The sequence below is a fragment of the Typha latifolia genome, chromosome 1, assembly GCF_019914945.1.
Source record: "Typha latifolia isolate L0001 chromosome 1, TyphaL0001v2, whole genome shotgun sequence".
NCBI classification, from domain to species: domain Eukaryota; kingdom Viridiplantae; phylum Streptophyta; class Magnoliopsida; order Poales; family Typhaceae; genus Typha; species Typha latifolia.
Window position 1 is genome coordinate 15,716,007 of NC_133086.1, and position 11,988 is coordinate 15,727,994.

Sequence of the window (11,988 nt, forward strand, 5' to 3'; positions counted from 1 at the left end):
ATTGGTAAGAGTTAAAAATAATAGTAGGCTATGATACAAAATTATAAGCCAAGGTAAAATCAGAGTAGAAATGGTTTAAGGTTTATTATAAATTTGCCTTAATATTTCTTGACTCTTTTAAAATTATCACTATAATTAAATTTTACTAAAATATTTCTAACATATTATTATAAAAAGTTAACAAATACATGTAACTAACTGAAATATTGTTTAGAATGTAATATTTTTATGCCTAATAAAATATTTTTCGTTATGATAGATAAAATATTAGATAGCTTTTAGAAAAAGACAAAAATAATCTTTTTAATCTAAATTTATTTTTAATTATGATTATTTTGATTTAGTTAATAGAATAATATTGTTAAAATTGCGGAATAATTTCGATGATAATTATAAAATATTTTAAAGAATGTAATGGCAATTATGTAAAAATCCTAATGCGCGCTGGCAGCATCTACCATTCAGGCACATTCATCGTGGTAGCCAACAAAACTCACCTGTCGCGTGGGACCGTCTCGAGGCTCGACGGCACAACGGAAGTTAACTTCTCTTTCTCCGTTGCTCCTCCGGAGTCGATTTCGGATCCCGTCACCGCCGGTGGTGGCAATGGAGGCGATGGTGGGGGAGGATTACCTGCATCGGTTTGCGGAGGAGACGGACTGGTTCAACGATATGGTGCTCGGGAGTCTCTTACCGGGCGGCGCCTGGAAGCGCCTCCCTCGGCCTATTCGATCGTGGCTCCGGAACTACATAGGCGGAACCCTCGTCTACTTCGTTTCGGGATTCCTGTGGTGCTTCTTTATCTACCACTGGAAGCGCAACGTCTATCTCCCAAAAGGTTTTCCTTTCCTCTTTTTCTCTCCCCCCCCATCTTTTCCATAAATTTTTTGGATTTTATTTATATACAGTGATCATTCATCTAAAACTTTTCTTTCTGATATATGGATGGTTTTCTTTGTTTTTAATCGGCATATCGACCCCATATCCCATACCGTCTGACTCCGCTCCATTACCTTTTCAAATACCTTTTCTCTTTCATGATTACTGGTGATCACATCACGGCCTAATGATGTTCCATTTTCTTTTGTAGTCCATTCATCAGACATGGTTGTACAAGCAAACTTTTTAGTAAATTACCCGCTAATCTCCTCTACCTCTAGGGACTGGGACTAGATCAAGATACTGGCGGATTTCATATGCACTAGTAGTATCTAAACCGCTCCTTGACACAGGTGTATGATATTTGTCATAGTGTGATAACAGGGATTATTGGGTGTGTTGAAAGAAATGTGTCTATAGAACAGATTTTAGATATAGCCATGCCATTATGATTCTTTGCGTTTTTGTTCTCTCTGAGTGCAGGCTTTATCTTCGTCTCTATTGTACTTTTTTGAATCATGTATCACAAGCGTGAGATATACGTTTCTTTCCATGAGATATCCGAGATTGTGTGCCTATACTTGTGTCTAGATGACTTCACTTATTGTGATGGTCAAGTTTTTTCCCCAGATGATGTGCTGGTAGAGAGAGACGGGTTGCAGAAACAACTCCTTTAGTAACTAGCATTAATTAGCGTATATTTGTCCCTTTTGAGACCCAGCATGGGCTGGAACCTCATACTTTGTGATGCTATTTTAACATGAAGTGGTGTATAATGTATAAATCTGCTTTTCTGGTTTCTACTTTACATAATAAATGCCATAATCTTAATTAAATCATGCACTTATAGTCTGCAGTATGGAATCAAGTGGTCACTTATTTAAATTAGAAACTTTTAGGAAATCCAATTACTTTAATACGGAGGCAATCTAAAATTCTGTCCTTGCCATGAGTTTTACTTCAAAAATCTGTTACGAACCAGATCTGGAACGATCTGATCAAAGGATGATCCTGAGATTTTAATGGGTAGTAACCTCCGAAGTCTCGAATTTAATGACTTTGGAATGAAGTCAATCGGAGATTTGCATGAAAATTTATAGTTAAAATAGTGGAGCAAGGTTAGAATGGGACAAAAATAGAAAAAATCGACATTGCGGAGGTCGTCGGAGGGTAGCGGACAGCTATGGGATGGTGATGATCGGCCGTATGAGTGGGTGGCTCGTGGAGGTAGATTGTGGCTAGGATTTGAAGATAGAGATAGAGTTTCTAACTTAGATATACTCCTAAGAAAAATAGACGACTACACTTGAAAGTAATGCAAGGATAAACTTAATTTAGCTTAACTCAATATTTATTCCAGGCATCGACATATTTATAGAAGCTAATCCTAGACTGACTTTCATTAGGATTTGCCTTATTAGCTTTTCTAATTCAACTAGGACTCTTACTTTAAGATAACTAGGACTCTCGCCTTAAGAGCTTTCCTAACTCAACTAGGACTCTTACTTAGCTAAATTACAAATACATTAAATAAATGCATAAATAAAAGATAATTAGGAATTTAATCCTATTAGATTAAGCTCGAGACGGTCTAGCCGAGATTGTATCATTCCATTACGCTTCACAACCTTATCTGCAAGGTGATTAATCCTTGACATCCTTGTTCCCGTAGAGTCAATCATGCCAATCAACGGACTCGGTCCATCATCTTTGAGACCACCTAGGAACATGACGTGGACTAGTTGACGCTTAGATTTATGATTTGGTAGAACGGTCATAGCAGTAAAAGCATAAGCGTTTTCTTCTACGCTCCTCTAAGTCATTGGATACAAAGCTGCGCAAGATCATCTGGCGGGTAGGCTGAGCCGTCTACGCAGGCTAAGTTAGGGCTGATGCAGTCTCTAGTAGGCCGTGGGCTTAGGCCGTCTTTTTTCTCTCCTCTTTGCGGATCTAGTTCAACCGATCCAACTTGGACTCCACCAGAATAGCTAATAAAAAGGCATCGTCAGAAGTATTGGCCCTCAAAGCCTTGTCCTCAGCTTGAATGTCAGGCCTGAGCCTACTATGAAAGTACTCTTCAGGGCCGATTCAGACCAGTTAATGACCCAGTTGCACATCTGCTCAAACTCCCAGTAAGTTCGAATTGTTGTTGACTAAGTCAACTTTGTCAACATAGCTTGATGATAGAACCGAACACAAATCGCATCTGCAAAGTCTTGCCAAGACTCAAATGGTCGAGTCTGCTCAGCCGACTGGTACCACCTAATAGCTACACTCTCCAAGTGGAATAAAGCTAGCTGGACCTTCCAGTGGTCGGGCGTGCAATAGTACGTGGAAAATTGCTGTGCTAGATAAGTCCAGTCTAGTGGGTCTCCTCTAGAGAATTTTGAAAAATCAAATTGACGATCCGAGCTTGGATCCCAAAATATGGCCTATCATTGCGAGTTAAGTGACCTCGTGTTCGAGGCTAGTCATGTCGGAGATGGGCCCATGGGTCCGGCTCATGTCGTACTCGGGCTGTACACAGGTTTACCTTAGTCCGATGGCACAGGCCCACTAGGTCGTTCTACTATTCATCCTCGGGCTTATACTCGTGCTCAGGGTCATATTCATAGGTTCCAAATTGGTTTGCACAAGGTGGTTGAACCGGTTTGCGAAAATTTGGCATGCTTCGAAAAATCGTGCAATTCATCACCTTCATGCACTTGCCCTAGCCCTAACCTTAGGGCTGAAATTAGATTTTGGCCTAGGGGCGCCGTTGTAGCCTTGGTGGCGACTGTGCATGGTAGGCGGCTGGCGGTAGTCGCCATCTGGCAAGTCCACGGCGGAGCGGCGGTGGAAGGCCGAACTCGAGCTTGGGCTTGAGCTAGTGCGGCGGCGGCCATGACGCGTCATCGATGTGTCTACCGGGCCCCGACGGCCGCAGAAGGGACCCATGACCCTATTGCAGGGGAGTGACAATAGCAGGAAGCCCCAGCGTCGTCGGTGGTTTACCGGGCCCCGACGGCTGCGGCGGCCACCATTGGTTGGCAGTTGGCCCGAGGAAGCCAGCCATGGCCACCGGTGATTGTGTGAGCGCCGGACTCGCGACCACTAGCCACAGGTTTGCTGCAGTGATAACCACTCTCATCAGCGGTCTTCCAACAGTTGTTGGTGTGAATAGAGGCCACGTCTCGGGTGCAAGTGGCCCGAGAAAGGTGTTGGACATTGAGTTTGGTGCCGGTAGGGGGCTAGATCGTTGCCGGTGGGAGGCTAGATTGCCCTAGCTCCTATCGAGGGTAGGGAAGATGACCTCACGGCTACGGGGATGGTTTGTGGTGATGGGTGGGGCCTCCATCGTGGCCGGAGGAGGGGTTAAGGCTGCGGTTTGGGCTGGCACCTCCCTCCCTCCGGTTTGGATCTTGCTCGCTATGAGGGCAGTTTCAACCATGGCCGATGGTGCTGGCAGCACTGGTTGGCCATGCTGGGCTAGGAGAACCGCCATCAAAATTTGGATTGAGTCTTTGATGGCGGTTTGGATCTCCTTCGATGATTCTCTCAATGGGTTGACGGACTCAAGTAATGCCTTCACCCATGCGGGTGGCTCGTCATTGATGGTTGCTGGTGGTGTCGGAGAATTCCCCATAGGAACGGAGATGAGTTCCTAATCCTCCATGGTTGATCTCTCCTCGTTCGTCTTGGATCGCGTGTTAATCATCGTCCGAGGAACATCGGCTCTGATACCAATTTTGCAAACCAAATTTGGAACGATCCATTGTAAGATGATCTTGAAATTTTGATAGTAGTAACTTTGGAAGTCTTAGATCTAATGACTTAAGAATGAAGTCAAGCAGAGATCCGGATGGAAAGTTATAGTTAAAATAGTGGAGCAAGATTAGAACGGGAGCAAAAATAGAAAAAACTGATGTTGTGGATGTTATCGGAGGGTGGCGGATGGCTGTGGGATGGTGGTGGTTGGTCGTATGAGTGGGTGGCTCCTGGAAGTAGATGGTGGCTAGGGTTTGAAGGTGGAGATAAGCTTTCTAACTTAGATATACTTTTAGGAAAAAGAGATGCTCCCATTGAAAGTAATTGAAGGTAAATAAACTTACCTTACCTTAACTCAATTTTAATTCCAGACATAAATAATTAGGGTTGCACTCCACATATTTATAGAGGCTAACTCTAGACCAACTTTCATTTAGATTTGCCTTATTAACGTTCCTAATTTAACCAGGACTCTCGCCTTAAGGGCTTTCCTAACTCAACTAGGACTCTTAACTAAATTAGAAATACATTACATAAATGCATAAATAAAAGATAATTAGGAGTTTAATTCTATTAGATTAAGTTCGAGACGGTCTGATCTAGTCGAGATCGTATGAAGATCTCAAAAGTCACGAAGTTTGATCCTACAAAAGTGTTTCCTTTAAGAAGTGGCATGGAGTTGGTCAATCCAATTACTCGAGTAATTCACTCGTTTAAACTTCAATCATTGAGATAATCCAATTACTATGGCATGGAGCATCTCAAGCCCTGTTCTCCTCATACATTTATTCCAAAGATCTCAGAAACATGCCATATTTTTGAGTTCTGGTAAAAAACCCTTTCTTTGAGAAATGATGCCAAGGTGAGAAAATGCTCCATTCTCATCATATATTTACTATATGCAAACAGGGAAAGAACAGTGTCCAGAAGAATAAGATACAGATAATTTTAAAACAAATCACCACTATTTTGAGGAAAAGTCCTCTTTTTTCAGAAATGCAAGAGAGCAATTGTTTCCGAGTTGAATACTTAAACTGAACAAGCGAGGCAAACAATAATGTAAGTGAATTACTTTGTTGTTTTCAGTTAATACTGTAGGCAGAACTAATACTTCGTCCATGGACTTGACTCCTCGGTCAGCACATTTGAAATAATGCATGGGTTTTTAGCATGAATTGTTGTGCCGATTGGCACAGGTCGATATGTATCATGCCAATAAATTATCAGCACTAATATAAGGGGAATACTTGATATTCTTTCATGGCTGCTTATTGATATGTGTCACTAGAATTGATCACATCTTATTCTAAAGAAATATAATTTGAAGTCTCTTTATTTTTCTTTGTGGTACCTCTTTGTAGTTTGGTGCTTGATCTATATAAATTAAAGTTTAGATTTTAGAAATCAAAGAGAAATTTTGGGTTTTCCCAAGTTATATTCCCCCACAAAGAGGATCCTAAAAAAATTGAAAAAATTCATGAGATTAGAATCTAATTGTATATGTTGCACTAATAGTCTAATATTTAGCATTAAAGGACTTACATTTAGGCCGTTAGCCTAAAACCTATTTTAAGGCCCTAGAGAGGTTGGAAGATTATTTTTATTCATGCCAAGTTTATTCAATATGCCAATGGCACACCAGCTTGACTAGGCACATGCCAGTGATATGTACTGTGTGGAGTCAAGAATGACACCTCAATGCCTGTAATTCTTGGTTTCTAGAGCTAATGAAGTTATTTGATCTGCAGCTTATGCTTTTTATATGGAATAGAATAAATGAGAATGCAATGGTTCTTATTGTCAGGGTTTACTCTCTTATTTTCTATGGAAATCACGACCATTATTGTGCTTGTGTGTGAAATGAAACATCAGCTCTGGGAGAATGTTAAACCTTCACAAGTTAACAGAGGTTGTGACTTCATTTAGATAAATTCAGAACCTTCCAGCATGTCAACAAAATTGTTGTTAGCAATTCCTTCCAATGACTGTAATAGAAAGTGGTGTTGCAGAATCAAAGAATCTACCTCTGGCTGTGAAATGAAACATCAGTTCTAAGCAATAGATAACTTAGAAAATTTTTACTAAACTCTGTAAACATTACTCCCCCCTGAACTACCTTTTTGCTGCACATTTTTCTGCCAACAAGAGTAGGAAGAATTATTCAGGGAGCCTGCATTTACATTTTATCTCGCAGTCAGTGCACTGCACAGTAATAAGGTATTAATTGGGTCTAAACTTTTTCCTCACATTTCCCTTTCTACCAAAACTTACCATAAATAAGGAGTGATCTATATGGTATATTATATAAAGATTGGTGTTGACCTGGATGTTCACCAAGTTGATAGGAAAGTTTCAAACATCATAGTTTACTCACATAGTTTGTAGATGCTAGATTGAATTTAAATTCTGCGCATTGGCAGCAGGCTTCTTCCCTCTCCTCATTGCCCAGGTGATCTTCCTTATTAATTGTAGTATAAGCTTAAGTGTTCTTTTAGAGAGCATAGAGTGAGGGGAAAAGTTGTTTAGATCATCTTGGTGTCACAAATAAGGCAGAACTAAACCAAATGCGCTAGCAGTGCAGCGACTTTACTGCTAAGATAGTCTTTCTTTCTTAATGTATGCTTCTGATTTTAAAGGTTACGTGTACTGATTCATAAATTTTGCCATTTATGTGGATCATATTTTATTTATAGGAATATTGAAAATAAGCTGTCATTGTCACATTTCCTCCTGAGAAAAACTTCTATAGTTTCAATAAGGGAGAAAATGATGTGTGTTAGACTATGGAAGAACTTCTGAATTCGCTTTTTTATTGTTTTGATGATAGAGTTATGAACAAAATGGCGCATTTAAACGAGCATGTATATGTCATAAATTCCAAGTCATATGGCTGATAGCTTAATAACATGCTGAACTGCAATCAGCGTAAGGTAGCTTTTACATTTTGTTTAGTATATTTCAGCATTGGCTTTGTCTTGTTAACATATTCTACATTTTCTAGGGCCTCACTGAAATTCCTCACTTGATGCAGATGCCATACCTTCTAACAATGCAATGCTTTTGCAAATAATAGTTGCGATGAAAGCTATGCCTTGGTATTGTGCTCTTCCAACACTTTCTGAGTACATGGTTGAAAGTGGATGGACAAGATGTTTCTCCAGTATCACAGAGATCAGTTGGGCAGCATACATTGTCTATTTGGTTTTGTATCTTGTCATCGTTGAGTTTGGAATTTACTGGATGCATAGAGAGCTGCATGACATAAAGCCATTATACAAGCATCTTCATGCAACTCATCATATCTATAATAAGCAAAACACACTCTCACCATTTGCTGGTCAGCTCCCGTCTTCTCTTGCTCATTTTCTAGATCATTTGTAGTATGTGGTAGTTTTTCTTTTCTGAGTTTTGACCTAATTGTTAACCACCTTATAGAATAATGTACATGATTATCAAGGTTTTTATAGATCTACATGCTACTCTACCACCATTACATTGCTATGATTAGTTATTTTGCCCTTATTAGCTTAAATTTTAGGCCTCGTATGGTTCATGCATAAATTTTTTTAAGATAATTTTATGCACACCTCTTAAATATAAATTTATTATTTGGCTGTAAAATATAATTATTATCTTAAATAAGTTTATGCAAGAATTTGTGTTTAATTACTAACTATGAATATATATATATATTAATTGTACTAAAAATCTTATTTAAAAAATGTGCATAACTTTATCACACATTTTATATGTGATAATATTTTTTACATAACTTGTCATGTGACTTATCTTATATAAAAGTTGATCACAATATAATAAGTGAGTGTTTGGTTGTAAAATATATTTTAAAAGAGTCTTAATTCTTAAATAAATATTCCTTATGCCCGAATCAAACGCCACCTTAGAATGGCTATAGTAACACCCAAAAACATTAATCACATTTTGGAACTTAATCGAATTATCTATTGACAATATTTTTAGTTGTATTGATCATCTGTTAGTCTAGATAGTTTCCTTGTATAATTTCTTTTATACAACAGAAAGTGTGAAATTGAGTACTCTTAAACTATTTCTAAATTAATTTAGGTTTGATCCAATAGTTAAATTGATCATATCTAGGATTTTCCTCAGTATATCTGATTGAGGATGGGACTTGATTGACTTTCTTTTGGAAATTCTGCAGTAAGAATCTCTCCGAGTGAGCGAAAATGTTTTCACATTATTGATATTGGAAAGATAAACCTTGGTAATTGAAAGCATAAGTTGTGTACGTAATACCAGTTGCAACTAAACTGCCAGTCTGCGGGAGATATTGCTTGGATGGATTACTTTGACACTAAACTGCCAGTCTGCAAGAGATATTGCTTGGATGGATTACCTCTTGAGCTATAGTTGGCTTCAGAACTTAATTAGAGTCTTTATTTACCTATCTTGTGATTTCTGAGTAGTTTTGGATGAGACTAAATTGAGTGACTTCAATTTACTACATCATGATATCAGTAATAGGATAATAAAGTACAAACAGTAAATTTTATGATCTAGTTTCTTTTACTTCCTACTTATTTGTGTTGTTAGAAATTTTCTTTGAAGTTAATGCAGAATTTGCTCTTGTAACCTAATAGCAGAATGCAGATAAACCATACAAAAGAAAAAAGAAAAAGAAATGTTGAGTGTTTTCTCTTTTCCTAAAGAGGTTGCCTCATAAAATAAATATTATCCTCTAAAATTATTGAGCGCTGCAACTTTTTATTAATTTAAACAAAATTTAAATAATAACTGTTTATTTTTTATTTTATTTTTTTGTTTTATTCACTGCAACTTGTCAGGTTGTATTACAAAGCCTGTCCTTATCCCCTGGTGACAATGCAAGCAAATTTCATTGACACCCTTAACTCAAAGTGGCCTAAACAGGCTGCACCACTTTTCAGTGGAAGAGTGTTTTAGGAATTCTAAGTTTCACTTGTCAGCCAGACTAAATATCACTCTGTTTGATATTTTGATTCCTCTCTTTTTAGTTATTTCTTAGGTTCGTTTTTACTGAAGAATTGTTTGTGAATTTAAATTCAAAATATAGGGCTTGAGGGTAGACAGATCGAACATATGGGGTATAAAATGTAAAGTGTATTATGATTTTTAGACACTTATTATTCTGTCTTAATTTACTTTTATCTATGCTTCTGGAAAATTTATGGCATAGTGTACAGGTCTGTGATCTTGAGTAGGTGAAACAAGAATTCTGCAAACAATCTTCCTGGTTAAATTGTCGGTGGAGTGGTTCATAATTTATTATTCAAATTCAGCTTAAGATTAATCCCTTTGGATTGGCTTTCACCTATTAATTATCTCAATGAGTCTAGAATTATAAAAATAGCATTTGGTAAGCGGACCATTCTGGTAAACTAGGGATGACGTCTTTCAATCTATTTCCCGCCTCTTTTATAGAGTATTGGAAAAGAAGTCCAGAGGTTTTCAAATTAGAAAGAATGATGTCATATAAGCATGTAAATTTATGTCAATTAACAGTATTGTTTGGAAACTAGATGACCTTGTGATTTAATCATGACATTGGGATTTCCAATTGAACAGTAAAGTAGGGTTATGCTTAACAGATAGTGATGGTTTACTATGTTGGAATATAACCTCATAATATTTTATTTTATAAAACATGAAAGATATTACCAAAGAAATCATCTATAAGTTTGACAGTCGGAGTTACTTATAGCTTTTAGTATAATGACTTTGTCTGTTTGATTTGCATGAAATTAAAAATTTATGCTTTTATTGTCTAATACATTTTGACATGCATGTTAGTAGGATTCTCCATGAGAGGAAATACTTTTAGGAAAACTATGTTAGCACTCTGAAAATTCTGTTTTTTAAGTACTCGATGCATTCGCAATTAGGTCTATCCTAAAGAGGATACAAATTGAGATGCAGATGGCAGCTGATATCACATTGTTAGTATTGTCTACTATGTCTCATGTTAAGAGATTGTTTTCTATACTGTCCATCATGCATGGAATGGCTTGTGATATTAGTGATGTTATAAGCATGAACATGCATGTACTTGTAAATAGTCTGTAAATTAGGGATAGCAGTTATCTTGAGTTTTACTTAATAGTCAATCCTGTATAGTTGGTAGATGGCTTGTTGATGATGATGATGATGATGATGATGTTGAGCTTTACTTAATTGAGAGCAACTGGTTACAAGTACATATCATAGAAGAAACTTTATCAGGTGTCTCCTATTTATATTGCAACAGGTTGAACAATATCAAAATTATGGTCCTTCATATAACAAGATTATATCATGAGGTTTCAAAATTATATAATCAAGTTTTAGATATTGATGTTCTTCATGTGTGAGTATTGATTGACTATTATTGCATTGTTTGATGGCTCTTATGATTAAGAATCATGAGACTTCCTCTTATCTATTTGTCTACATGACAGATTATACTTTATAGTTATTGATTTTATTTTTTTAATGTGAAATGTAGCTGATACTGAACCAACATTCAGCATTAAATGCTGGCAAATAAGAGCAAATGGCGCATTTTAATCTTATTACTCTGATTCTAGTGACTTCTGTTTTTGACCTAAATGACATGATATTTGGAAGTTGTAGAGTTTGTTATTTTTACTTGTCATTTTGATTGTATTGACCAGCAACAGCTGTTAGATAGCAATTTCTTATTTCAGAGATGAAATCAAATTATTAAATGTTCTACTGGGGACAAAGCTGAGGCCTTGCCTTGAATTGTTATGCCACTCTTCTGTCATCAATTTCCAAACATCTTGGATTAGGGTTGACACTGTTAGGAAATTTATTCTTGATTGGAAAGATTGATGAGAAAAGTATGTCGTGGACTAGATCTATATTCCAATAATAAAGTGCGCATGATCATTTGTTCTCTTCCAGGATTAGCTTTCCATCCATTGGACGGGATACTGCAGGCGGTGCCACATGTGATAGCCCTCTTCCTTGTTCCGACGCACTTCATGACTCACATACTTCTCCTGTTCTGTGAGGCTGTATGGACAGCCAATATTCATGACTGCATCCATGGAAAGTTGTGGCCTGTTATGGGTGCAGGTTACCATACTATCCACCATACAACGTACCGTCATAACTATGGTCACTATACTGTATGGATGGACTGGATTTTTGGAACTCTTCGCGATCCTGAGGAGGACATCAAGAAGGCATAATTGTGGAGCTGTGTGAATCCTTTGCTGCCTTGGTTTTGTTATAGACTAATGAGATGATGACACATAAGGATCCCTGTATACTGTTCTTCTAGATTGTCAAATTTGAATCTTTAATTAATGTTATAATACTATTAGTAGGAGTTCCTCA

At 37.5% G+C, this 11,988-nt stretch overlaps 1 protein-coding gene across 1 annotated transcript; it reads left to right on the forward strand.

Moving 5' to 3' along the window:
- The first annotated feature begins 456 nt into the window (after positions 1–456).
- Positions 457–11,988, forward strand: LOC140800941 (delta(7)-sterol-C5(6)-desaturase-like). The gene is made up of 3 exons (XM_073155879.1): positions 457–838; positions 7,658–7,963; positions 11,551–11,988. The coding sequence occupies exons 1-3, from the start codon at positions 607–609 to the stop codon at positions 11,838–11,840; spliced, it is 828 nt and encodes a 275-aa protein (XP_073011980.1). The 5' UTR covers positions 457–606; the 3' UTR covers positions 11,841–11,988.

What these genes read in the sequence shown, in the direction of transcription:
- LOC140800941 (XM_073155879.1), top strand. Translation starts at nt 607, where the DNA reads ATGGAGGCGATGGTGGGGGAGGATTACCTGCATCGGTTTGCGGAGGAG. An exon ending in CAACGTCTATCTCCCAAAAG is followed by an intron (nt 839 to 7,657) that starts GTTTTCCTTTCC and finishes CACTTGATGCAG; the next exon opens with ATGCCATACCTTCTAACAAT. An exon ending in CACACTCTCACCATTTGCTG is followed by an intron (nt 7,964 to 11,550) that starts GTCAGCTCCCGT and finishes GTTCTCTTCCAG; the next exon opens with GATTAGCTTTCCATCCATTG.